The sequence below is a fragment of the Zea mays genome, chromosome 3 (assembly GCF_902167145.1).
Source record: "Zea mays cultivar B73 chromosome 3, Zm-B73-REFERENCE-NAM-5.0, whole genome shotgun sequence".
Lineage (NCBI taxonomy): Eukaryota > Viridiplantae > Streptophyta > Magnoliopsida > Poales > Poaceae > Zea > Zea mays.
Window position 1 is genome coordinate 223,207,807 of NC_050098.1, and position 27,855 is coordinate 223,235,661.

Sequence of the window (27,855 nt, forward strand, 5' to 3'; positions counted from 1 at the left end):
ACGGCACCCACGTTCTTACATTTAAGTTCGACGGGGCCACGTGGCCGTCGAACTTATGGGTCCTGCGTGGGTCGGCGAGGGCTGCCCATTAAGTTCGTGGGTACCCACGTTCTTAATGTTAAGAACGTGGGTACCCACGTTCTTAACCCTTTTCCAGAAAAAAAAATAAAAAATACAGAAATGAAAAATTAGACACACATAATATCACATGCAACACAGAATATCACATACAATACAGATTTCAAACACATGGATATATGTTCATATCACAAATTCACACAAGTCCAAATACATAAGTTCACAAATTCACATAAGTCCAAATGCATAAGTTCACAAATTTACATAAGTTCACATCCATAGTTCACATTTTTAGTTCACAAGTTCAAACATTAGCTCCATCGCTCTCGATCAGGACATCGGATTGTTGTTCATAGCTCCACCACTAGAATGGAGACATTTGTCCGCAAAGTCATCGTGAGGGGGAGGAGTCACTTGATGAGAGCCGGAATCCTACAAAATAAACCAAAATTCTCATAAATATACAACTGGCATTAAATCACATGTATCATATTGTGTTTAAGCATTACACAGTATTCTGAATAACAGATGGCACTATTTATAGAAAAATACAATTCACACAAACATTTTAATAATCAAACAACTGTTACAGATACGTTGTTTCCAACCCCAGAGAGCCAGAGATCATTTTGGATGCACGGGAAAATGTATAATCATGTTAAGAAAAGACAAGTAGCAACAGTAAGCAGTGCAGCTAAAACCTGAAGAATGAACAGGCAAATGTGTAAAAAGTGCTTTTAAAACTAAAAGGCTTGAAAAACTGCTAATCACAGGCTATACTCAAACAATGGTTAAACATTTGAAATCATAAGATGTAGACACTGGTAAAACATATGATAAACGGCCACCTGTAAGATGTCCAGCTCACGCTCTTGAGGGCGCTGGCAGGTCACTTTCAGTAGAGCAGTGATTTGTTTCTCATTGAGTCTCTTTGAGTAATGCTGTCCTTCAACTATCTTGCAAACCTGAAATTTCATATTTCAAAGCCATAGGCACTTATGATAATACTGAAACTGGATGTAGCATTCAGAGACCATTCAAATAGATAAGCAGACAATATAACAAATCCAAGTTCAATGGAGATAGTTGAAGACCACAGCTGAGGACACTAACCTCCATAGGCAGATAATTTGGTCTTTGTTGATTGCCCACTTGCAAGCATGGTAAAGTGGTGTGCTGGATACTAAAACCATAAGTCTCCATGAAGTATTGCACCACAGTCTTCACAGTACCACGATCATCAACAGGGAATCTATCACAAAGAAACTAGCAAATCATGTTACTGCATTGTTCTTTAGCTATTACCTCATACCAGCAATGAAAGACACATACGATAGCTCTCTTGTTGCTTGTGAGGTGAGGCCAGAAATGTGATATTTTCTGCGCATGTTTCCAGTCACCTCAACCTTCACACCTCTTAGGGCTTTTTTAATCTACAGAGGAACAAAAACAACAGTAACTCAGCACCAACAAAGCATAAGCCGAAGTTGCTATCAAATAGGTAAGGTAATTATTCAAACCTTCACGCGATCAGAATCAGATAATGGTCTAACTGAGATATCTCTGTTAAGAAGCTGAGCAACAAAATCAATCACAGGGAGAGGCTCGATAAATGCAGTAGAGGACATATCTGCAAGACCACAAATCAAATGCTAAGAAAAGAGCAATACTGATTCCATAAACTACACTGGGAGCTAATTGAAGTCATGTGTGGGAAGTGGAAATTGAAAGATAAACAATGAGATAAAAAAGGTTGAAGTGACAGTATCTAACCAATATTCAGTGAAAGGCCCATCTGTGTCGGCCTTATGCTTTGGTAAAAACCACGCCAACTTTCTAATCCCTCACCAAGTTTTTGACGTCTCCCTAAGTTGGGAGAGTAAAATGACCTACCAACAGGAGAATACCTGCACAAGGAAAATGTAAGGCAATAAGACTTTGACTTTTGCCATGAAAAAATTAACTAATAAACATAACTAGCTCAAGATCACCTCGCGGTAGGCAATTCACGTAGTACAATGTCAAGCACTTGAAGAGCTTCCTGAGGGGCATCTGCTTGCCTTCCAGCTAGAATATCAGCTTAGGGAGTGTAGAAAAGGTAAATGATGTAAGACAAATAGAATATCAGCTGCGTCATGGAATTGCTAAAATAATAAAGAGAAAATTTCTAAAATACAAGTTGACAACATGGTGCAGCTAACTTATTTGCTCCTTCACCTGTATAGCAAAATAGCAGCAAAACATCACAATTCACAATGCATATTGATAGTACTGAACCACAGTGATACAAATCATTTAGGAACATAAAGCCCTAAATAGAATTCCAAACATACATATAGAACCAACATTGTTAATTTGTAGGCTGAACCTATTGCTAAGGTATGTTATTCATGACAGGCTTTATAGTTGTTGGACCAGCATATAGATCCATGCTCATGAATTGAGGGAAGCAATAAAGCAAGTGATCATGAGTTTAGTATCTTGCCCATATATCAGCTCAGCTACCTAAATTTGTTTCCAATATTGAGATTAGACTAAGCAAAGATTGCTCATATAGAACTATTCACTTCCCTTGAAGTTCTTATTCGGAAACGTAAGTGAACATTCTTACAGTATGGTGATTTCACACAAAGGAAGAATTTATAAATTCTCTACTGATGCAAACTTTGCTTGAGGTTCCAGCTTTTTTCACTTGTTATTCAGCTTTTGCTAGGACACGGTCATATGGTTGTTCCTTTCATCCAAACAGAGAGCACTACATAATCAATACAGGAACAGGACTGAATATATAACAAGATATGACTGTAACTTTTGTTCACTAAATGACTAAATAATAACCAGTAAAAGATCACCTAGCAAAAAAAAGATAGAGAAGACTAGCAATTTACTATATGCAATTCAGGTCGCCTATAAAAGTGAAACAGCGTGCAGAAAAAACCAGACAAAAAGACAGTAGAAGAGCTAAAAAGTGTACATACCATTTAGGCTTACAGCTACATAATATACAGTGGAATTAAATTAAGCACACTATTTATAGCAAAAACAACTTCAAGATGCTGGATCTACTTCAGCACCTTCAATTTCTCCCTCCAGCATATTAATCTACTTAAAGGTTACATGTAGGCAGAAATCTAGCGCTAGAACATAGCAATATGTATTAAACTTTTTGTTAGCTTAAAACAATCCGTCAATCACCAACATTTTTCAAAAAAAAAATCTCTAATGATATATTTTGAAATGATGTGAAAATAATAAGGATGGTTTTAACATTGAGCACTCTATGTTGATTATACATTGGGAAAAAAGAAAGGAAAACATAAGAATACATAATCAAGCTGATCTGTCACATTTCAAATTCTAAGTCTACTAGTGGTGCTCTCGTGAAATAGTTGACATTATATATACTGAAGTCCAGGATAAGATAAACAAAGTCATAAATCTTTTAAAAAAAGAAAATTACAGGCTAACCATCTATCAAAAAGTAGTTAATTGGTGAATCCTGAGATGCCTTTGTATCTACTGCTGTCATTACATACAGGAATTACACTGATCCTTGTCTTCCCTAATCAAACATTTTGAACTTGAAAATACATTTGTATGACTGTGGCAAATGGACAGAACCTTCGATATCTAGTATCATGTCACCGTAATACCATATACATCTTTAAACATAAGACCTTCCCTCAAAGATATGAAATGTGACATAGTGAACAGAATGAGTACTAAAACTAAATGATCGCAAAACCCAAAGGTATGAAATTTTAGTACTAGTTAATTGAGTAAATAATTTCAACTCTGCAATAAAACCAAACTATATTACTGATTATTATACCAAACTGCCAACTGCATAATACAGTAGAGATGGCAATTGTTGTCAACCCTTAGATGAATAACTTAGGTGAAGCCACCATGATACAACAAAAGAGGATACGCTTGAGTGTCACTAAGTACTTCACAATTAATTTAAACAAAAAAATGCTCTATCTTCTAATAGGATTTCTACCTGTCACCAGGATTGATTGTACATCTGTTTTTTTGTGTTCCCTGCACATTCATGCAGTCCAACAAAGAGATGTACGAGCACCACCACTTGAAGTGTGGTTGCCACTTCCCAACTCAAAAAATCAATGAGAAATTTGTTCCTTTCTATCCTCATCAACATCGTCGTCACTGTCCTGATCCTCGGAAGCAACACCCACTTCCATAGTTCCATGTCATCTTCAGCCATGTCGGGGTGGTGCGCGGTGGAGCAGCGGGGCGCGCGCGGGGTGGCGGAGGGGCACGCGTGGCCGGTTTCTGGTGGCGGCGGGGGGCCGCGGGGTGGCGAGGATGGGCCGCGCTGGTGGCGGCGCGCGAGCTGGTGCCAGTTCCCGGACTGCCGCAGGGGAGCGCAGGGCAGCACCCTGTACTGCAAATCGCACGGCGACGGGAAGCGCTGCGTCTTCGAGGGGTGCGGCAAGGGTGCCGAAGGCAGCACGCCGCTGTGCAAGGCGCACGGTGGCGGGAAGCGCTGCGTGTATGAGGGCGGCGGCGAGGCAGGTAGCTGCGGGTGCGCGCACGGTGTCGATAGAGGGAAAAGAAGACAGACTCGTGGGGTGTGAGAGATTTAGGTTTTTGGGTTAAGTTCGAGGGTGTCCACGTGGCCCACGAATTTAAGTTAAGAACGTGGGTACCCACGTTCATAATACTATAAGTTCGACGGTTTTCCCACGGGCCCACGAATTTAATATAAGAACGTGGGTACCCACGTTCTTAAATTAACCCACGAACATAACTCAATTAAGAACGTCGGTACCCACGTTCTTAAATTAACCCACGAACATTTATTAGTTTCTTGTAGTGACATCTTGCAATGTGAGAGCATTTTGTTTTTTGTGGTTGAGTAATCCAGTTAGTCATTACTCACTAGACAGCTAGTTTGACAGATAGTTTGACAGACTCAATTATCCAGTTCATCAGTTAGACACTAGACAACTAGTTTGACAGATTCAGTTATCCAGTTAGATAGCTAGTTTGACATATTCACAGATTCACTCTATATTTAGTATGCACTAATTAGATCACGAAGTTTACTGGTTTAGTATGCACTAGTTTGGTTTAGTATGCACTAATTAGTATGCACTCTATATTTAGATTCAGTTTACTGGTTTAGTATGCACTAATTAGTATGCATTAATTGAATGTATATTTAGTGATGTTTTGCCATTTTTTTTACAGATGCCTTCTGAACCTGAAGAAGATCGCGAAGTTGGGTCTGAAAATGAACAAAATATGGAGCTGGAGCTAGTGGATGCAACAACAAAGCGAAGTGAGGATGAGGTGGTTCAAACTGTTGGTAGACAAGACAAAGACAAGGATGCAGATGAGGATGGTAAGAACACAACTGAAACAGGAAGGAAAGAAATGGCTCCGAGGTCTGAAATGTGGCAGCACTTCATCAAGATTAAGGATGACCAAGGTGTGTTGAAGAAGGGAAAGTGTAAGTATTGTAGTCGTCCCATTAAGGCAGATCCGTATGTCAATGGTACAACTGCATTGCATAGGCACTTCAATATTTGCAAGCGTAATCCACATAAGAATAATAAGGATCCGAAGCAAGGCACATTGCAAGCAATTCAAGGAGAAGGCATTACCACTTGGAAGTATGACCCTGAAGCGATTAGGCAAGCTTTTGTTGAAATGGTCATAGAAGATGAGATGCCTTTTGTTCAAGGTGAGAAGACATGATTCAAAAAATTTATGAAGGTAGTTGTCCCACGTTGGAACCCACCATCTCGCAGGACATGCACAAGGGACACTGTTAGGACTTATTTTCAAGAGAAAGCAAAGTTGAAGTTGTTTCTTGAGAACAATTGTGAGAGAGTTTCCCTAACCACATATGGTTGGACTTCTCAACAGCAAGATAGCTTCATGGCAGTGACTGCACACTTCATTGATAACAATTGGCAGTTTCATAGAAAGGTCATAAGCTTCTTTAAGGTTAAGGGGCATAAAGGGGATGACATTGGGAAGAACATGCATAGATGCTTGCTTGAATGGGGATTAGAGAAGGTTATGTGTGTCACAGTTGATAATGCTAGTTCAAATGATAGTGGTGTGACACACTTGAGGAGACAGTTGAATAATGCAAAGACAAGTATAGCTGAAGGCAAGTATCTCCATATGAGATGTGCTGCTCACATTGTCAATCTTATTGTACAAGATGGTCTTAAAGAAGTGGATATTTCGATTAAGCGTGTACGGGCTGCTGTTAGGTACATCAAGAATAGTACTTCTCGTTTGGCTAAATTCAAGGAGCTTGCCGAAGAAGAGAAGGTTGACAGCAAAGCTTTTCTGAATCTAAACATTTGTACTAGGTGGAACTCTACATATCTAATGTTAAAAGCAGCTATAACTTATGATAAGGTGTTTATGAGGTATTTTGATGAAGATCCATGCTACACTATTGACTTGTTAGAACAAAGAGGAGGTCCAGGGTATCCAGATGAGGCAGATTGGGAGAATTCAAAGAAGATGGCTGAGTTCCTTTGTCATTTCTTTGATCTCACTGAGCGTCTTTCTATCAGAGAACATGTCAATTCACACAATTACTTTTTTGAGATTGCTGAAGTCCACTTGTTGATTAACAATTGGATGAACAGTTCTGATCCTTTGAGAATAGAAATGGGAAAGAGGATGAAAGACAAGTATGATAAGTATTGGGGAATTTGGCATGAACCAGTTGACCTAGGCACTGTGGGCAGAACTGAAAGGGGAAAGGGGAAAGGGAAGGAGAAGGATAATCTGAATTTGCTAATTTTTGTTGCTGCAGCTCTTGATCCTAGATATAAACTCTCAGAATACACCAAACTAGCAATTGGGGAGATATTTAGTGAGGAAAATGGCAACAATGTTTGGGCTGCTGTTAAAGACTGTGTTTTCCAATTGTTTGAGGAATATAGGAACACACATGCTCCACCTGATGGTATAACTCAGGATAATGATCCCAAAGGACCAAAACAAAGCCAAGGCGGTAGGGTGAAATCCCTACTTGCCAAAAAGTTGAAGTTACATGGTGCAGTAAGTGGTAGCAACAAGTCAGAACTTGAGAAGTACCTTGGTGAAGATACTGAACCAGAGGATAGTAAGTTTGACATTCTCGGATGGTGGAAGGTGAATTCATCAAGATTTCTAGTATTAGCAAAAATGGCACGTGATGTGTTAGCAATTCCGGTGTCGACAGTCGCCTCGGAAGCAGTCTTTAGCACAACTGGACGAATTCTTGATGATTTCAGGACCTCCCTCACTCCATTCATGGTGCAAGCACTTATTTGTACTCAAGATTGGCTGCGAAGATCAACTCCAATAAATATTCAGGAGGACATGGAGAGATTAGCAGAGTTAGAAACAGGTAATCATTTTTTATTTCACTTGTTGGCTTGTTGCATCCCTCCTTGAGAGTCGAGACTTAGTTTAAATGATATTTCACATTGTTCTTCCATTCAGAGTTAATTGAAGAATATGCCGACAATGCAAAAGGTAAACGCAAGTTGGATGAATCTATTTCCCAGTCACAAGGAAACAAGTCTAGCAGGACAATACCATCAACATCAACCACTGGTCCACTGCATCCTAATTCCTAAATAGGTGAGTTACTGAGTTGTTTTTGTGACAAAATGAGTAAATGCATTTAGATTTGAGACTGCTAACTCACTACTAATCTGCTGTCTTTTTAGTCTTGGACTTGAGCTGTACAGCTGGTGCCTGGTGGCGACGCGTGGTGCTGGTCCTGCTGCTTAACTGGCCGAGTTGCTGTTGTTGGGCTGCTGCATGCTGGCCGAATGGCCTATGTCTTGAACTCTTGATGTCTGTCATTCTGTCAAGTCTAAATGTCTAGTGTAGTGTGGCGTGAACTGTGGGTCTGTGCCTCTGTGGCGTGGTTGCCTGGTGCCTTCTGTCTGTGTTCTGCGAATCTGCCTTTGTGGCCTTTGTGAGTTTGTGACCTCAGTTGCTTTTGAGTCATGCTATATTTGTTCATGTCAAATTGGTGCCTTATTGGCTTGCTAATTGCTATGTTTATGCACTGCCACTGAGCAGACAACAGTAGAGAATGTGTTATATGAGTATGTGCCTTATCCCTTATGCCCTTGTTGCATATTGGCTTGTTATGTTTGTGTTCACGGTTTATGAGTATGGGCTGCTGGTTATTATTCGGTTAGAACCCGAAAACCGACTCCTAAGTTCGGGTAACCGAATTTTCGGTTATCAGATACCCGAACTGTATTTCGGTTCCGCCTTCTTAAAACCCGAATTTTTAATAACCCGAAAAAACCGACCCGAATTGTCGGGTAAAACCGAATGCCCAGCCCTGCCTTAGGTGAAGCAGGACCAATGGTGGGTCAATCCATTGATCCCTAGTATCCTAGGTTCCGTGAGTGGACCTAAACATCAATCGAATTGTATTGATAGTTTGGTTCAGTTTCTAGGTCGATAATATTAAAAATAGAAGTCTAGATCTATTTATACTAAGAAAATTTTCTATTTTGTAAGTTATGTTTCCTACTTCCTCTAGTAATTGTTAGCAAACATCATGTGCTTTCATGTAATTATCTATATAAAAATCAAACATGAAACTTTCAATTTTTTGTAAATCATTTGTCTTAGATATTTTCGCAAAAAGAGAAAAGGGTAGTTTAAAAATTTAAGCATGAAAAATTTGAAAATAAAAATCCAAAATGCAAATTTAATTTGAAAAGTATTTGAGACACTTAGAAGCCAAATGTTTGGTTTTAGTAATTGAAACAAATAGTTGACTAACTTTTTTGCTAAGTGTTTATTAAGATAGGTTAAGTCCGCACAAAGATAATGAGCAAGGGTAAGAATGGATGAGAGGCAATCAATCAAAATGGAGCAATCTCACGCTTGGAGAAGATGAAATGGTCCAAATGGAGATCAGGGGAGGTCTAGTGTATTTGATTAGTTGATTTGCATCTAGTGGCACTAGTTGATTGACCGAGCCTTGCTTTTTCACGTTACTCTTGTTGGTTGCCGCTATATTGACGGCTACATGGAGTGGAGATTGTTGAGGGTTCTTGGTGATTGTTGTTGACTCCGATCGAGCAATTACAAGAGGATCTTGTGCTCGTTCCCGTGACAGATCATGAAGAGAAACTCTAGTGGAATGCTTGTGGGTGGTTAGAGTGCCCATTGAACTTGATTCTTACTGCATCCAAGATATAAGTTTAGCTTGAGTGTCTAGTTAGCGTGTGAATCATCTCTTTAAGACTCTATCTTTCTTATGTAGCAATTGTTTGTTAGAGGTAGCTCTTTGGTTAGTTGTACCTTTAGTAGTAGATTTAGTTGGTAACTATTAAGTTGCATGCACCAATCAATCCAACCCAAAAGCTTAATCTGATAGAAAGAGGTAGATAATTCACTTATATTATTATATTATAACACTCCCCCTCATATCGAGACTCTTTTGGGTCTCTGACGTGAAATATAGGAGCGAGAACAATTATTTTATTTAATCATGCTAATCAAGATTCAAACTCGAGACCTCTGGCTCTGATAGAATATTAAGTTGCATACACCAACCAAACTTTTACTATCTATGATTTTCATTGTAAAACTGAACTGGTATTTTAAAAATTTCCGTACCATCCCTAGAATTATTTATAGGGCATTTCCTGTTTCGGAATGGGCCCTAAAGCATTGTTGGGCTTACACATACGGCCGAGAACCCGGATCGCAACATGGCTGCACCTGCAATAACTCCGATGGGCCATGAGGAGTTGAGGACCGCCGACCCCCGGCTTGCTCGATCAGTTCATATACCGGTCCTGCCGTTCTGGTTCTGTTCTGGTTTCCGAATTGAATGTCTGCTTCGTACCCTGGAGGCTGGAGGCTGCAGTTTGCACATGGGAAATGTGATCAAGTGACCTCATTATCCAGACGCAATCGCATCGCTATCAATGCCTCGCGCTTGACGGCGCTGCATCGTTTGACCTTTTTGCTAAAAAGCATGGAATTCTCTGGTTTTTTTCCTCTCTCTCTCCCCTGGCCGCCTGACGCACAAGTCTCTCGAACCAGTACGCGCCATAGATTTCGCGTTGATCACGAGACCCGTAAACTCTTCGACATAGTGGATGTGGTGCGTACCCAGGAGCATCACCGTGGGTGGGCTGGTGGCTGAGCTGATCACTAGTCATTGGCCCTGTTTGGATCCAAGGGCTAGAGCTAGTTTGGGCTAGTTTGTGCCAAACTAGCCCAAAAGTAGCCAAACAGGAGGGCTAGAGCCAGTTTTTTGCAACTAGCCCACCCCAAAAAACTCTCCCCACCAAGGGGTGATTATTGGGGCTAGTTTGTTGGAATACCCACCAAAATCCTTTTTCTCTCTTATCCTTCCGCACGTGATCCGCACGTTCCTGGGTCCGTTTCTTTTCTTCGATACGCAGGGAAAGACCGGCGCCGCCGTCCTCGAACCGAAGAAACGCTGCTGTCCTCGAGCAGGTCAGCCGCCGCCTCCCTCCGTTCCCTCAGCCTCCTCCTCCCTCTTTTCTTGATCCATGGAAAGGTAGTGGAGGGGCACGACTGGCCACATTGGAAAGAACAGGAAAACAACGGATTTGTTTTGCCCAAGGTATGAAAGAAGTCTTCAACCATGCACATGTCAAAGTTAGAAATGTGATAGAAAGAAGTTTTGGAGTGTTGAAGATGAAGTTTAGGATTTTGTTGAACATGCAAAGATTTTCAGAGGACAAGCAAACTAGAATTATTGTTGCATGTATGGCTCTTCACAATTTTATTCGAGAGAGTAGAATTGCGGATCGAGAATTCGAAGCATGTGATGCCGATGAAAATTATAACCCAATGCCTAGTTCTGCAGCATCAATATGGCCAGAAGACGAACCTCTTGTTGAAGATGTCAACATGAATGCCTTCCGTGATGACTTAGCTCATGCTTTGTTTCATGGAGTGTAATTTTTTTAATATTAATTAAGGACTTGTATGTTCATATGGGACATCGCATTTGTATGCAGAAATTAAACTTATTGTGATTTGGATGTTTGATTTGTGAAAATAAATTTATTTGTGTTATTTGTGTGTGGGAGAAGCCACACAAGAGTTTGCCACACTGAATCCGGATAAGGAAAGATTTAAATGAGACAAATGATTATAAAATAGCATTTATTGTAAACTAGCCCTTGGATCCAAACACGTAGAGGGCTAGAGCTAGTTTGGGCTAGAGTTAGAGCTAGAAACTAGCTCTAGCTCTAGCCGGGCTTGAAGGATCCAAACAGGGCCATTATTAGTAATTAAAAAACTTAATTTGTTGCTTGTACCCGCAAAGTTTGTTAGTAATTTAAAAAAAAACTTGCTTAGCTGCTTGTACCTGCAAAGTTTGTTGCTTACTCCGAGCAGGTTAGCGTACCAACCATAAAGAATGAACAGGAGAGAGGACAGGAGGACTGGGACTGAGAGCGAGCGGCAAAAGCTACTGCCGAACGAACGAACGTCTCGGCCGTAAGAATCAAGATCCATCCACCACGAAGCAGAAGCACCAAGGCAAGCAGTAGCAGACAGCCTGACCGACCCTGGATCGGCGATGAGGCTAGGCTAGGCTAGGCTACGACTACGAGCGAGACGCCTCCACTGGCACTGGATTCCCCAATCCATCGTCCGGCTGCCGGCACCCGCCAATCAAATCTTGCCGCCACTCCTCGCCCCGGTTGACTGACTGACTGGATGGACCTCCCACTCTACCATAAAGTTTACCGGCAAGCGGCAACCACCACCTCGTCGCCGTCCGGTCCACCTCACGGCACCCCACTACCTGCCCATAGTCCCACTCCTGCACTGCACCGAGAGAGACGTCATCGTGCCGTTCGCCGCTACCCGCTAGTAGTAGTACACACCACCCGGCACTGGCCTACACCTGGGACTGGGAGGCTGGGAATCCCGGCAGGCAAAGCGAAAGCATCCGCGCGAGAGGCGTCGCGTGTTCCTTGCTTCGTCCTCACGTGCCGTGGCCCTTCCGCTTCCCCCGTATCCGCCCGTCCTGTTCCCGCCCCGAGCGAACCGGCGGCGGCGGAGGCGATGCAGCACGAGCCGTGGCGGCCTGGCGCTGAGCCCGCCGCCGGGGCTGGGGCGGGCCCTGCTCCCACCACCGTCGACGAGGCATCCATGGAGCGGAGCATGAGCTTCGTCAAGGCGCTTCAGGTCAGTCAGTCGCAGTCGCAGTCGCAGTCAATGGATCCGACCTCATCCTCCTTTCCACCACTGATTCATCCATTGCGATCGAATACCAGTGCAAAGATCCGGGCTTCCCGGGAGCCTGTGGACCGCCATCCATGCTTGCCTTTTCTGTTTAGCTCACGATCGCCGCCCGTGGTTGCAGGAGCTCAAGAACCTGCGCCCGCAGCTCTACTCGGCCTCCGAGTACTGCGAGAAGTCCTACCTCCGCAGCGAACAGAAGCAAGTGTGAGAGATGCGATTCCCCTCTGTCCTTTTCTCCCGGAATTTCCACGTCCGTGCGATTTTTTTTTCTTCTCTAAACCAAATCAATCAATGGATTTTCCTTTTTTCATTTTGGTGTTACAAATCTAGGAGCAGTAGGTTTTAGTGTAGTTGAATTAGTTCGGGGGTTATTACCTTCCTAGAAGTAAAGCAGGGGCATGCAAAGTACATCATTTGATTATGGGGATTATGTGTCGAAGGACTTGGAGCATCATTATGTCAAAAAAAAGAAGTTATGTTCGGTGACAGGGTTTTTGAAGAATTAAAATTCTAGAGTTTTCCAGTGAGGGGTTGTTTACTTCATTTTATTTTGGAGGTCCAGAATTCTGCACTGCAGCGAAGGGCACTGCAAAAGTGAATCCATAGATATTAGAACACAACACAAGGGCACTGCAAGTATCTGCTGAAGAAGAACTTCCTGCGATAGTAATTCTCTCACCCATTTCCCCATGCTTCTTGATATCAGGGTGCTGGACAACATGAAAGATTACGCTGTCAGGGCCCTGGTCAACGCTGTCGACCATCTTGGCACAGTGGCCTACAAGCTGACAGACCTATACGAAGAGCAGGCTTCAGAAATAACAACCCTCGAGTTGAAAGTAGCATGCTTGAACCAGGTACTGCTGCTGCTGCTTCTGCCATAAACACAGGAAATTTGTTATCATCGTGCAATATATGTATAACGTTAAAGCTGATGACATTTCGATGGACCAATGTTTAGCAAGTCCGTACCTGCCAGACATACACGGACAAAGAAGGCCTCAGACAACAGCAGATGATGGGGGCTGCCAGAAGACACCATAACCATTACATCGTACCATGTAAGGGTTTTGTTCAGTAAATACGCGATTCTGGAGTGAAGGAAACGGTAAATGCATGCTTAGCTACTAGCTAACCTTTTGACTTTTTTTCTTCTCTCCGAGCTAGATGCGGGAAACAAAAGAATGCAGGCCTTCTCTGTTACGCAAGCCGATGCTGATTTCGACCCAACGCCAAGGCCTTTCTCTTCAGGTGCAGCTTCTTCCTACTTCTGTGCAGAAGTTTGCAACTTTGGTATCAAGCACTTGGTGCACTGAAACGAAACATTTTTTTGCCCCCCGCAGCAAGGACCCTTGAGTGGCATTTGGTTTCCGAGAAGAATTCCAAAACCAGTAGACCAGATCAGTCTGAAATTGCGTAAGTCAGACATGTATCTGGTTCAGTCTTGCTGAACGGGTCATCTGCTCCCTTAACACTTCCTCCTTTGTGACACTCTTGTCATCTGCTTTGTTGCAGCTTAGGAGAAACAAAAACTACTAAGGCTTCGTCAAGTGGTTTCCGCCTTCTCGGTATTTAATTGCTTATATTTACTTCTTCATTTGGCAGATTTTGGCATCGCCTATATGTAGACGGCAGGAAAACTTAACCGAAGCTGCTTATGTTTCAGGCAAGGAATCATCTGCATCTCCCTTGTCCAGGAATGTGCAGTCCAACATAACCAGTTTGGATATTGTCAGTGCCGGCATGAAGGTAAACCTACAACATGATACAAAATCGACCAGTTTCCATTATGTAAAAAATAATATTATAGAAACGTCTGCTTAAAGCTTACAATTTAGGGGGTGTTTGGTTTTAGGGACTAATTTTTAGTCCCTCCATTTTATTCCACTTTAATAACTAAATTGTCAAATATGGAAACTAAAATAGAGTTATAGTTTCCGTATTTTGCAATTTATAGACTAAAGTGGAATAAAATGAAGGGACTAAAAATTAGTCCCTAGTAACCAAACACTCCCTTATTTGAACACCATAGAGAATAATCATGTGCTCCCAAGCGAAACCAATGAATTCCCTGGATTTTCAGGATCAGCCCACGACCAGGCACTTGTCATCGTTCAGTTCTTTGGACAACCCCAGGGGCCGACAAATCCAGAAGGCTCCGCTTCGCACAAAAAGTATGCTAGCCGCTTTCTTTGTCAAACACAGATCAGCAAAGATGAAAAACGTCTCTGTGCGTTGATCAACTGCAAGCCAAGCCTGTAGTTTGCTCCAGCCAAACCGACGTGGAAGTGTTAAGGGCATGAGATGTATACATGTTTGTATATGGTATTTGGGTCTTGTATGCTAGTGCTCTAGAGATAAACCTTTACGGATGCGCTTTCAATCTAGAGTCTTTGGCATCTTGCTCATGACCTTAATGTAATGATTTATATGGATATATATTACTAGTTTTATAATCTAGTGTCATCTCACTAGCCAAATAATTACAGCATTGTAGTCGTGTTGCGACATCAAGGTACCAAGGGTAACAGAGAAATTGGAGAGGGTAGATCTAAGACCGTTGGATCAAGGTATTGGCACGGTTATATGCAAACACAAAACCTAGTGAGGTTTAGGCTGCCTGAGAGTAATACCCTAGGTCCTCTATATGAATGATGATTAGATACAAGTGTAAGCAGAGGTTACACCATCAAATAATGTATACGCTAGTGAGTGGGGAGAGCCTTGGCCGCCCCTTATGATGTCTACTATTGAGTCGAGCAAAGGAGCTCAGACTCATGCGAGAGCTCTTTCTATATGCAACTAGCCTTGAAAAGGCTGAAGCCACAACTTTTGATTTAAACCTCTAACATGTTCTATGTTGCTTTACTCCTCCCTTTTATAGCACAAGAGAAGAATGAGTTACATCAGCAAATCATACCCAATAGATGTCCAACTACTCCTATCTCGTCGTAGCTATTGTATCATACGTGAAAGGAAACTTCACGTATTAATAATATTGTTTGCCTTAACCGCCTCATTAATGGCCAATGTGTCAGATAGTAGTCATGTCGCGCGACTCTCAAATCCCAAGGTCGTGTGATACTTCGAGTGTTGTGTTAGGCAGTTGTAATAATGGCAGAGAAGGGTGCATCGAGTCCCTATTTGTTTCCCATACTAAATTTTAGTCCATGTCATATTGGATATTTAGATGGTAGTTATAAATATTAAATATAGTCTAATTACAAAACTAATTACACATATGAGAACTAAACGATAAGACAACTTATTAAACCTAATTAGTCTATGATTTGCTCATGTGATGCTACAATAAACATTTGCTAATCATGAATTAATTAGGCTTAATAAATTTGTCTTGTCGTTCAGTATTCAATTGTGTAATTAGATTTATAATTAGACTATATTTAATACTTGTAATAGCCATTCAAACATTCGATGTGACATTTGCTAAACTTTAGTCTCTAGAATCAAACACCCCTAAATATTGGCTATGTGATTCCATCTTCCTTTTCCTTCACTACTTTGTAGAACTTACCACACTTGCCATCAAGCGCTCTTTTCTCTCTCGCAGCCGTCACCAACCAACTATAGTGAGACCATCCTTCCGATCCAAGTACACAGATTCTAAACCTAGAGGGGTTGGATAAGGTGCACTGAGTCCTCAGGTGGATTTCACTGTCAAGCTCTGATGATGTGTGGGTCGTGATGATTACACCGTGGACGCAGGGCCGATCCTAATATATTTGGGGTCTGAGCAAAAACTAACATGTAGACCCCTCCTCCCTCTTATATATATAATGTATATATTTTTATATATAGTCTTATGAATACATAATTTAAAACATATCATTTGACAAAAATATTAAGCACAATAAAATTCTTTACTGTTTATAAATAATATAAATTATAGCCATTGACACTTACTTGAACTTGATATTAACCTGAAAAGTTTTCTTCTAGCATTTTGCGATACAGAGTCATCGATAATATTATTGACATCAATTTCATCTAATAATTTCTTCTCAATGCGCACAAAGTCTTCAAATGGCTTGACCTTTCTTGAGTTATTGTTGATCTTAAATAGTTTTTTAATAATTTTAGTCTTGAAAAGTTCTTTCAACAGATGCAACAATCATAGGCACAGTAAAAAGATTTGATATGCAACAGAGACATGATATCACAAATCACTAAAATAAACACATAAAAATATGAATTATACACTATTCACATAATTACTAATTCACTGATGGAATCAGATATTAGAGGGGGTGTCTTTGTGTCTTACCTTGTCCTTTATAGTCGCTTGATGCCAGGATAAGATAAGAGTTTGGGATAAAAAATTTATACTTTAGAACCCTATATAAAATATATTAATGATCAATCATTAGTCGACAAGATTTTAAAAATATATAAACATCAAGACATAAGGTGTAATAAACTAATAATAATACATAAGACATTTCACTCCAACAACAGTGATTCGAGCATTCGGAGAACCACGTCTCTGTGTTGCTGCAAGTCTGCGTCTTGGCATGGCGTCTAGGTCTAGCAACAATGTCTTGGCTATTGGCAAAGTGGCGAACACGTCCATGGCAGTGACGGCGTGATGCACACAGGATTGGCAAAAGCGAAGGCAACTACATTGCACGTGGTGGCAGCGATTCGTGTATCGTATGCAATATACACATATACCTGGGTTGGGCCCCCATAGTTTTGGGGGGCCAGGGTGGCGGCCCACATTGCCCCTAATAGAGATGGACCTGTGGACACCTCGACAGAGTGTGTGGGAGTATGTTTTCTTCTACTCCTTCGTGATAGTGGGGATGGACTTTCCACTTTCGTGATTCTTCCTCTATATATTGGAGTCCTAGAGGCTTTTGATGGGGCTCTTCACCCCAACTCCATCCTTGCTCTATCAACCTTCGCCTATCTGTACAAAGCATTTACATGGGTGATGTGGGGGAACCTCCAAATTACCATCGGTTTAAATGAATCGTCAACCACTCTATAATCATGAGAGGTAGCACATACTCCCCTTAACAGCTCACTACGTGCTAACCCACATCAAGAGGCACATGATTGAGCAACAGTTCATTTAAAACAAAAGCAAACTCGGTCGACCCGGTACATGTCATGCCCAAGATCAACAAATGTACCTTATAAATCACACATCACACATGAATCGAAGAGAGCAATTTTAAACTCACAAGTTCAACATAAAATATAAGTTACAACATATAGTTCAAATATATCTAAAGTTTAGTACAGCAACACATGATTTATAGTTATGCTCAAGTTTTATATAGCAATGCACACTACAAGAGAGATTAAACACAACGATAAATCACAAAATAGAATGACAGTGTTATTGCCCCAAAACATCATCGGCACATGCCATGGCCACACAGACCTACTCCTCACCCATCAGAGGAACGCCAGTGTAGATGTAGTGTTGTACATAAGTACATTTGGACCAAGTTTCATAGATTGACCCAAAACACGAAAAAAGCATGACCCAAGCACGATGTAATCCAAAAAAAATTATGTGCTAGGCTGGCCTGGTTCAATGCTTATAGTCATGCTTGGGCTGAGGTCGTGGCCCACGGACAGGCACGGGCACAGTCCATACAAGGCAAGGACAAAATTGCCCATGTATTAGGACGAAAAGATACATATTTATTGTTTTTAACAACACGGTCATTGCTAGCTCTAGTAACTTAAGTTTCCTTTGGTCAAATGTGTTTGTCTTCTAGGTTTTGTTATTTGGTAAAAAAAAATAACAAAATAGTACTCGCAAGACTTACACAATATATACAAACCAAGGATCATGCATTTGGTGGTAGCAAGGAAATGAGCTTTAAGGTTAAGTAAATTTGCATAAAAACCTATCTAATCAAACCCTTAGTTTTGATCATGAAAAGTGAAATATTTCTATGTACAACTAACATCTTTTATTTGTCTTGCCCAAACTACCACAAATTTTAGTTGAAAACAAGTACGTCAACATGTATACATAGAATATGAACAAGTGATCCAAACTTGAACTTATAGAAAAATACACGGACACTTATACAATATGAGATTCGATTCATTAAATCTACCATAAATTACATTTTTATAGTGTGCTTACTAGAATAGTTAGATGCTAATATATATATTTTTTATAAATTTGATCACATATGGAGAAGTTTAAATTATGACAAAAGTTCGAAGTAAAGAGTAGAAGTTAAGAGAAAAAAGTTCGACGGAACCATCCAAGACAAGCACAATCTAAAGGTCAAAATATGCTCCAAGAAATAAACCCAAGTCAAAATTACACATACGAACCTTTTGCAGAGGATACAATAGGTGCCTAGACATGATTCTTTGGGTGGTCATCTAATCATTTTCACCCAAAAAAGAACTACGTGGATGGATCGGCATTTCACCAAGGCCAATCCAGAACCACGATACTGCTAATATTTATTCAGGAGTAATATGGCATTGCCTGATCTGATCGATGAACGATTTCGAAGACCACAACACATTAGAACAATTCACAAGTGGCAACACTCTGAAAAAGCAGAGCTCCGAGTACAATGGGAATAAACATTGCCACCCATGAGTCCATGATGCTCCAAACATCGAAGTACGAGTCACTATAACACCACCTATTTTGGTACAAATATGTCCCGGCTGCAGAGAAATTGATCTAAAAAAATATTGAGTCCTTACAGTTGTTCCCAAAAGAAAATGGGGCCAGGATTATGTCTAAGGGTGCATATTGGTCTTGAAAGTATTCAATAAAATTGTACATGACAGTTAGAACATGCGTCTCCGGTTTGGAACAATCTCAGGGGTATTGTTCCTCATCATGGCAACAAACTCCTGGTAATTAATTCTTCCATCCTGCCATATGTAAAGAAATGGGAACTCATTACTATGTCTTTTTGTAAAAGAAAAGTCATCATTATGTATGCACCAGCAAAAATATTATAATCGGTATGTTTTGACACACAAGCCCCCACCATGTCAAATTGTGGGGTCTTCTTTTCCTATTAAAACTCATTCCATATTCTAGGAACATGTCAATTGGTTGAAGTCAACAAGCAACATGCCACATAATTGATGTCAGTGAGGCGGCTTTCTGCAGTTGATTGGTTTCAATATTTGTAAGAGCTAATCTTTTACTTTAACCCTGTAAAATATATACTCACATGATCTGTATCTACTTCAGCAATGATCTCTTTTATTGTTTTATCATCTCCCATATCATACTTCTTCAGAGCTTCTTCCAACTCATCTACTGTTATGTACCTGTACAGAAAAAATTAAATGGTGAGGAAATTAAATGGGAATAGTCAACATTTGCAGAACAAGTTCTGTCGAAGTTAGAATGAAATTACCCGCTATGGTCCTTATCAAAATATTCAAAAGCTTTGAGTATACGGTCTTCCTTCTCCAATCTATTCAAATGCATTGTGGCTGATATGAACTCCGCGTAATCAATGGTACCATTTCCATCAACATCAGCCTGTTCATGGGATCAAAAACACAAATTAGGAAAAAGAATGGTATGTGCTGAACTACTACAAGAGTTCCATCAGCAATGTCCAGACGTTTGATACATGTTTCCTTTCAAATTATTGTGATGGTGTGTTATCCATTCATTAGAAAATACCAGAAACTGTCAAAAAAGTTTTTATTTCAAAACAGGAAAAAGAATGTGGAGTCCAATGCAGTCCTAAAACAATTGCTTTCAGTTTTCCAAGTGGGAGATGTGATTTGGGAATTGGGATAGTAATACTTAAGGAAAAAAAAAGAAATACTATAAGGAAATTATGCATCAACAGAAAAACAATGAAGCATATGGATATAGAGGCTGAACATACCGCCTCCATCAACTGTTTGATTTCTGATTCAGAAATTTTAGTACCAAGTTTTGGTAAACCAGATCTTAGCTCTTCAAGAGTAATTGTCCCACTGTTATCAGTATCCAGGGATCTGAACATTTCTTTTAGGCCCATAATCTCTTCATCTGATAAGTTCTCTGCCACAACCTTGTTTAAATTAATGAAAATGTTAGAATCACCTCCTCAAAATCAAGAATTTAGCAAGAATAATTGCTGTGGGAAAAAATATTAGAATTACCTTCAATGCAACTTTCTTGAGCTTGTTCATTGCCCTGAACTGTTTCATTCTACTGATGACCGTAATGTCAAGTGGCTTATCTGGGGCCTCTCCATCCTCTCTAATCCATGGGTGGTCTGCATGCTCACAAAATCAGACTGACAAACAACATATGTGAATGAATATAAAGAAGATTAAAGACATTGAAGGTGCTTTCCATGGTTAATCTAATAACATCTATCTTTGTATCATCATATATGTCTTCTTTATCTACTAATAATGGTCAAAGTTAAAAGAAGATTAATCAGCAGGAATCTTAAATCAACATGTATTTTCAATCAGATGAATAATCAAACAGCACAAAATTTGGAATAAATTAGGAGGAATGATTGCACCCAATTGCTACTAAATTACTACATGAGTGTTTATTCTCTACACATGAAAATACCGTAACCGTAGTATGAAACGTGAAAACACAACTAGACATACAAAGCAAGGGAAGACCAGTAGCCTTACTCAAAATTTCAGCAGCAGTCAGGCGTTCTTTTGGGTCTTGTCGCAGCATCTTCTTAACCAAATCTTTTGCACCATTAGATATTGAAGGCCAAGGATCAGAAGAGAAATCAATGTGACTGTGCAAGACAGCATCAAATATGCCATCCTCATTCTCTGGTGAAAATAAACGATGAAGTGAAGGAAACATTCAATTGTGTAAGAGTGATTGAAGTACAAAAATACTGAAATGAGATGTTCAAAAACCATTACCTGCCCAAAAAGGAGGAACACCAGATAAAAGGATGTAAAGAATAACCCCAGCACTCCATATGTCAGCCTCTGCCCCATAGTGCCGCTTCAATACCTCGGGAGCAACATAATATGCACTTCCCACAAGATCCTTAAACGTGTCCCCTGCATCATCCATTATGGATTCTCATTCAGTTTGCTCATGTCAGTGTGCAAATAAACAAATCATTTCACTTGTTAAGGTTCAAAACAAAAAAGGATAATATATAGAGAAAAAACTAAACCCCGCAAGAAATCCACCACGAAACCAACATTTTGCAAAGTAAATATCCCATTTTATGCGACAAAATCACGACGTAATTTCCTATTTTGTGCAAGGCAAGCATTTGTCCGAACACGTGATGGCGACACTAGCGACTTTCCAATTAAAATAGGACTACATCAAAGATCAGCATTGAGCCCTTATTTATTTGCTTTGGTGATGGATGAGGTCACAAGAAACATACAAGGGGATATCCTTTGGTGTGGTGTTAGTTGATGAGAGTAGGGAAGGTGTTAATAGGAAACTAGAGTTGTGGAAGCACATGTTGGAGTCAAAAGGTTTCAGACTTAGTAGGACTAAGATCGAGAACATGATGTACAATTTCAGCGCGACTAGACATGAGAATGGAGATGTTACCCTCAATGGAAAACTTGTGGCTAAGGAGTCTTTTCGATAGGATCGATGCTTCAAAAGGATGGTGATTGGTGACATTCATGAAGATGTTATGCATAGAATTTCAGCCGTTTAGTTGAAATGGTGTCATGCTTCTAGCGTCCTCTGTGACAAGAGGGTGCCACAAAAGCTTAAAGGTAAGTTCTATAGGACGGCGATGTTATACAGTGCTGAATGTTGGCCGACAAAAATGCGACATGTCCAACAATTGAGTGTAGCAGAGATGCATATGTAACATTAGTTTTGTGGGCACACAAAAAGGGATAGAGTTCGAAACGAAGATATTTGGGATAGGGTCGAGGTGGCACCAATTGAGAAGAAATTGATTCAACATCGGTTGAGATGTTTGAACATGTCTAAAGAAGACCTCCTGAGGCGTCGATGCGTAAAAGGGGTTTAGAGCGAGTCGATAATGTAAAAAGAGGTAGGGATCGACCTAAATTGACTTGGGATGAGGCGGTTAAGAGAGATCTTAAGGAGTGAATATCTCCAAGGAATTAGCTAAGGATAGGTGCGCTTGGAGACTAGCAATCAACGTGCCCAAACCATGTTTTGATTGCCCAAACCATGATCTTTGTATATTTTTATATTTACTCTTAATTATATCATCTTTCTTTTACCCTTTCGGTGTCCTTTTTTCCTATCCTTGTTTATTGTGGGTTTCATCTAGCCTACCTCGACTAGCTTGGGACAAAAAAGCTATGTTGTTGTTGTTGTTGTGCAATGCAAGCATTTGACATGAGAAGGTAGGCCTGGTGGCTGGTGCAGTGGTGAGAGTTGTCTCACTGAGTGACCAAGTCACCGGTTAAACCAGCATCTCCACATTTGTGGAATGAAGGCTTGCTTCAGTTTATCTCTTTCCCAGACCTACTCACATGGGAGCATGTGGCATTGGGTCTACCAAGCAATTGACACAAGTTTGATCTGTTATGCTTCCTTCAATTAAGGACCAATGGCAAAAACAATGCAGTGCCTAAAGAATAAACGATGCAAATCTACAACGCCATCACAATGTCGCCTTTGGAACAAATTTAGAGTCAAATATTTTGGAGTTAATCTGGATGCCTCATATATACAGAACACGCAGCAAGGATGGACATATCTGAATAATGCCATTTCCATATATAGACCCTCATTTTAGTAATGCTGAGTCTGAAACCGTCCAGCCAGGCAATCGGGTCAAGTCAATTCCACATCCGCATCTAGTCAAACATCATAAAGGCATACGGTAAGATCCATATGGAAGAAGAGATGAAGTCAAAATCAAGCACTCACCGGGCTTGAAGAAGACGGAGAGGCCGAAGTCCGTGGCCTTGAGCGGGGAGTCCTCCTTGTTATTGAGGAACAGGAAGTTCTCGGGCTTGAGGTCCCGGTGGAAGACCCCCATGGAGTGGCAGCTGTGGACGACGGCGACGATCTCCCGGCAAAGCGCGGCGGCAGCGCGCTCGGTGTAGTGGCCCCTGGCAATGATGCGGTCGAAGAGCTCCCCGCCCTCGCAGAGCTCCATAGCGAGGTTGACCGAGCGCCTGTCCTCGTAGGCTCCCCGGAGCTCGACGATGTTCCGGTGGCCGGTGAGGTGGTGCATGATCTGCACCTCCCGGCGCACGTCCTCGATGTCGTCGCGGTGGACGAGCTTCCGCGTGGCTATGGACTTGCAGGCGAAGCGCTGCCCAGTCTCCCGGTGCGTGACGAGGTAGGTGACCCCGAACTGGCCCCGCCCGAGCTCGCGGCCGAAGGTGTAGGTCGCCTTGACGTCCTCCATGGGCCGCCCCAGCACGCGCCCCACCGCCCTCGCGTCCGCCGCCGGCTTCGGCTTCGGCGGCGGCGGGGCCTGCTGGTACTGCTGCGTCTGCGTCGGCGGCGGCGGCGGCTGGATCTGGGGCTTGGGAAGGGTCGGCGTCTCTGGCTGCTGCTCGGTGGCGTGGCGGTGGTGGCGCGACGCACGGTTGCCCATGGCTGCGTGCCGAAAGGGGGAGGAGGTGGCCTCGACTGAAGTGGAAATTGTATGGAGAACGAGCGCGGCGCGTTGATCACAAGCGCGTGGGTGGGGGCGAGTTGGGTGCGGCAAGGAACAGAGGGTGCACTGCTGCAGAGCTGAGAGGACGTGTGTCGGGAGATTATTGATATTATGAAACATGGCAGAATTGGTTTCGATGAAATGGAGGTCTAGACGACGGCTTCGATATTTTGAAGACCTGGACGACGATCAAACGCTGGTATAGAATTGATTTAGTCATTAGCTGCTACGAAGAAGGATTTAGCTGCTTGAGCTCACGCGTCTGCTATCCGTGAACTTTGCCGTCACTCCTAGTCCTATCTTGCCCTCACTCTTCTCCTATAACATCTGCAGCATGGACGCTGCGCGCGTCTGCGAGGACGTGGGTGATGTTCGCGGCGACCGACGCTGGTCAACCACCAGTCCATCACCTCTCTTGCTCCTTCCCACCCCTCATCGGCTCCTCTGTTTCCCACCACAACATCCCATATCCGTCGCCTCCCTTCCCCCACACGGCGTTGGGCCCTAAGCAACCAGCAGCGAACCCACCACCCTCTCCGCCTCCGATCCGCCGCTCGCCATAACATCCCATGTCCGCCGCCTCCCTTCCCCCACACGGCGCTGGGCCCTAAGCAACCAGCAGCGGACCCACCGCCCTCTCCGCCTCCGATCCGCCGCTCGCCGGGAAGGCCTCTGGTCTTGGGGTCGTCTCAAGACCATGGCCACCACTGCCACCATCTCCCTTCTACAGTTGTACAGCACGTCCGACCTTCGGCTTCGGGCGATGGTCTTCTCTCCCTTCCCCTCCAGCGCCTTCGTCCTATTCACTGCTGACGCTCGGCGCCAGCCTCCCGTCACTCCCTCCATCGCGCTCGGCGCCAGCCTCCCGTCACTCCCTCCATCGCAGTCTCCACCTCCATCTCCCCATCGCCAGGCCCTGTTCACGGCAGCCGACACCCGTGACGTAGACCACGACGGTCGGCGGCGGCGGTGACGCTACAGACAACAGAGTTTGCGGGTAGCAGACGGCGTGAGCTCAAGTAGCTAAATCCTTCTTCGCAACAGCTAATGACTAAATCAATTCCATACCAGTGTTTGGTCGTCGTCTGCGTCTCCAAAATGTCGAAGCCGTCGCTTAGGCCTCCATTTCGTCGAAACTAGTTCTTGTCGTGTTTTATAATGTCAATAATCTCGTGTGCCGGTGTGCGGGCGCGAGCGGTGAGCCCGTGTGAACGGATGCGTGGTGGGGATGGGAGCGCGACGGGGCCGTGGGGTCAGTGGCGTCTAGTGCTTTTGTTGGGATGTCAGTTTGATGCCCTTGGTCACCGTGATTTCTTGCGTTCAGTTTCTTTAGGCTGTCTCCAGCAACGTCCTCTGTATCTATCCTCTATATTTGTCATTTATAGTCTTCTCTAAAAGATCCCATCCCCTATATCTCCTTCCTCTCCAACAACGTTCTCTAAATCACATCCTCTACGTAAATACCTATATTAGAGACATTTTTTTGTACATATGTATTTGTCATACTCTCAAATGTATTATACAAATTTTAGTTTTGATAAACCGGTTATTTAAAGTATTCAAATGGATAGAGGATCGTTTAGATAAACTCTATATATAGAGAATCCAGCAATGTCCTCTAAATTTAGATGATCGTTTAGAGGACGTTGCTGGAGAGCGTAGATGACCGTTTGATCCTCTATATTTAGGGTACAGGAGCTTTTAGAGTGCCTTGTTGGAGCCAGTCTTATCTCCGGCACGGAGTTCGTGACACTATGACCGCGTGGGATAATTATTTGGGTAACGACAGCCGATAGGCTTGGTCTAGGTCCAGACTAGTTATAGAGGTTCATTCGGGCAGTCTAGCACAAATAGGGTCATGACTAAGTATATATATAGTGGTGTTTAATATAATTTTTAGGTGTTTAAAGGGTATTTGCAAAAAAAATTATAGAGTCATCTCTCCATGAAGAGACGCATCTGACTCATAACCTAAGTAGCAATAGACGTTCCACTTCCTAATGTACAAATATGTCGTATCGATTCAATGTTGTACAAACATATTTACTTATGTATTTATTAATATACTATATTTATAGACACCTCATTGTATAATAGAGTCTCTTAGTTGTCTCTCCACTATACATGCCCTAAGACGATATGAGTGTAGGATCTAGGACACCGGCTAAAGGGGGGTGAATAGACGGTTTGACTAAAATAAAAGACACTAGAGAGATTTAATCAAAACAATAAGAGATATAAATTTCCTAGGCTTGATAGGTCAACAAAATATGATGAGAAATTTATGCTAACACTACAAAAGATAGACAATACACAAATTACTAATTACTTGCAAGTAATGAGTAAAGGTGAGAGAATAGCACCGAACTTTATACCGTGGTATCTGTGATTTGTCGATCACCCTAATCCACATTGAGGTGGAATTCAAGCTCTCACTTGCTCCTCTATTAAGACACGGCTTGATCTTTGAGCCAAGTGGGCAAGAACTCACTCAATACCTCAATTCCACTAGCGTCGCCTTTGCCGCTCCGGCGAGGTGGGCGCGAACCCCTCACAATCAACAATGCGGCTCCTCCACAATATTCACAGAGAGCTCGACAGAGACAACACCCGAGCCGTCTTGGAGGCGACAGTCTCAAAGAGTGACAAGTCGGTGACGCTTACCCGGTGTAACACCTAGTGCCTCAAAAGATCACAAAGGATGCAAATGCACTAGAACCTCTCAATCACTCACTACAATGCAATCTCAAGCAACGAGTGTGAGAGTTTGAGTTAGATGATCACAAATGAGCTCAATGTATGCTAGGAGTGGCCAGGAGAGCTCTGACACACGAGCTCTACTTCTATTTATAGTCCACAACTCAAACCTAGCTTTTGCGTGCAACTAGTACAAGTTCTGCGCACAAGTGGACAATCTGCGCCCCATGGCCGGACGGTCCGTCGTACCAGTAACGGCTATAAAGAACGTTTGAAACCTGTCAGTGCTGTTAGAAAAAATCAACCCGGACGGTCCGCCCGCCTGGGCCGGACGGCCCGGGACCTGTCAATATGGAATACCAAAGCATTGGCCAATTAAAGCAACTCGAGTGGACTGTCCGCACTAGAACCACTTATAGCCATTGATATAGCAGTTACTGCTGACCATTGCGATTTTAGTCATTGGTATGCAGGGGCGGACCGTTCGGGCTAGGAGCGCAGACCGTCCATATTTGACAGAAAGTGGGTAACGACTAGGAAGTGGTTGGCGGCTATAAATACAACATCAACCACCTCCATTCAATCCATCCAAGCATCACATTCATTCTCATTCGATACAAGAGCAAGCACTACATTGCAAGACACATTCAAAGCTTCCAAACTCCTCTAAGTGGCATAATTGTTACTAGTGATCATTAGTTATTAGTGCCTTGGAAAGTCTAGAGGGAGTGTGATCTTGTGATTTTCTTGTTGCTCTTATTGCTTGGCTTTCTTAATCATGCTTTCTTCATCTCCTTCTAAATTATCAAGTAACCTGTAAAGCTAGGAAGAGACACCTAATTGTGTGGTGATGCTTGCGGGGTCTAAGTGACCCTTGATATTAAGAAGAAGCACTCAACCGGTCTAAGTGATCGTTTGAGATAGAGAAAGGGTTGAAAGAGACCCATCCTACCTGGCCTCCTCAACGGGGAGTAGGGTATTTCGAACCGAACCTCGGGAAATAAATCATTGTGTTAATTTGTGTTGATCATTACCTTACAATTTGATTCTACATCTCCCCTCTCTGTAAGTTCTCTTACAATCTTTTTGAGTTAGCTCCCAAAGTTGTCCGCATTTATTGAGCAACTCATAGCAAGAAGAACTCTCTTCCGCACTCCAATTTCGTTATTATTCATTTCTAATCCTAACCCCGGATGAAGTTCGTGTTCAAAGTTTATAATTTTTATGTTTCGCCTAT

At 42.3% G+C, this 27,855-nt stretch overlaps 3 protein-coding genes across 4 annotated transcripts; 1 reads left to right on the forward strand and 2 right to left on the reverse strand.

Moving 5' to 3' along the window:
• Positions 1-203: 203 nt before the first annotated feature.
• Positions 204-4,659, reverse strand: LOC103651475 (protein argonaute 1B). Of its 2 annotated transcripts, none has more exons than XM_035966452.1 (8): positions 4,082-4,253; positions 2,070-2,833; positions 1,852-1,985; positions 1,599-1,708; positions 1,411-1,511; positions 1,192-1,330; positions 927-1,043; positions 204-510 (listed from the first exon to the last, which is right to left on the reverse strand). In XM_035966452.1, the coding sequence occupies exons 3-8, from the start codon at positions 1,871-1,873 to the stop codon at positions 409-411; spliced, it is 591 nt and encodes a 196-aa protein (XP_035822345.1). In that variant the 5' UTR covers positions 1,874-1,985; positions 2,070-2,833; positions 4,082-4,253; the 3' UTR covers positions 204-408. The 2 variants fall into 2 exon arrangements, with proteins under 2 accessions (XP_035822345.1, XP_008675332.1); XM_008677110.4 differs by having other exon boundaries at positions 205-510; positions 2,070-2,157; positions 4,082-4,659.
• Positions 4,660-11,544: 6,885 nt separating this feature from the next.
• LOC100282934 (uncharacterized) lies at positions 11,545-14,817 on the forward strand. Its single transcript, NM_001155839.2, has 9 exons — positions 11,545-12,279; positions 12,458-12,540; positions 13,043-13,193; positions 13,298-13,397; positions 13,504-13,587; positions 13,680-13,752; positions 13,852-13,904; positions 14,003-14,085; positions 14,420-14,817. The coding sequence occupies exons 1-9, from the start codon at positions 12,157-12,159 to the stop codon at positions 14,573-14,575; spliced, it is 906 nt and encodes a 301-aa protein (NP_001149311.2). The 5' UTR covers positions 11,545-12,156; the 3' UTR covers positions 14,576-14,817.
• A 4,088-nt stretch (positions 14,818-18,905) lies between these two features.
• Positions 18,906-23,868, reverse strand: LOC100383602 (putative calcium-dependent protein kinase family protein). Its single transcript, NM_001176250.1, has 8 exons — positions 23,180-23,868; positions 21,211-21,354; positions 20,962-21,114; positions 20,467-20,582; positions 20,208-20,375; positions 19,722-19,849; positions 19,533-19,632; positions 18,906-19,224 (listed from the first exon to the last, which is right to left on the reverse strand). The coding sequence occupies exons 1-8, from the start codon at positions 23,856-23,858 to the stop codon at positions 19,138-19,140; spliced, it is 1,575 nt and encodes a 524-aa protein (NP_001169721.1). The 5' UTR covers positions 23,859-23,868; the 3' UTR covers positions 18,906-19,137.
• Between the last annotated feature and the right edge of the window lie 3,987 nt (positions 23,869-27,855).

Coding starts and splice junctions, on each gene's coding strand:
- LOC103651475 (XM_008677110.4), bottom strand. CDS start 4,130: ATGTGCAGGGAACACAAAAAAACAGATGTACAATCAATCCTGGTGACA. Junction 2,158..4,081: donor ACAATCAATCCTGGTGACAG/GTAGAAATCCTA, acceptor ACACTCCCTAAG/CTGATATTCTAGCTGGAAGG. Junction 511..926: donor GTGAGCTGGACATCTTACAG/GTGGCCGTTTAT, acceptor TTTATTTTGTAG/GATTCCGGCTCTCATCAAGT.
- LOC100282934 (NM_001155839.2), top strand. CDS start 12,157: ATGCAGCACGAGCCGTGGCGGCCTGGCGCTGAGCCCGCCGCCGGGGCT. Junction 13,588..13,679: donor GCCAAGGCCTTTCTCTTCAG/GTGCAGCTTCTT, acceptor TGCCCCCCGCAG/CAAGGACCCTTGAGTGGCAT. Junction 13,905..14,002: donor AAGTGGTTTCCGCCTTCTCG/GTATTTAATTGC, acceptor CTTATGTTTCAG/GCAAGGAATCATCTGCATCT.
- LOC100383602 (NM_001176250.1), bottom strand. CDS start 23,858: ATGGGCAACCGTGCGTCGCGCCACCACCGCCACGCCACCGAGCAGCAG. Junction 21,355..23,179: donor CTCCGTCTTCTTCAAGCCCG/GTGAGTGCTTGA, acceptor TGGATGATGCAG/GGGACACGTTTAAGGATCTT. Junction 19,633..19,721: donor TTTGATAAGGACCATAGCGG/GTAATTTCATTC, acceptor TTTTCTGTACAG/GTACATAACAGTAGATGAGT.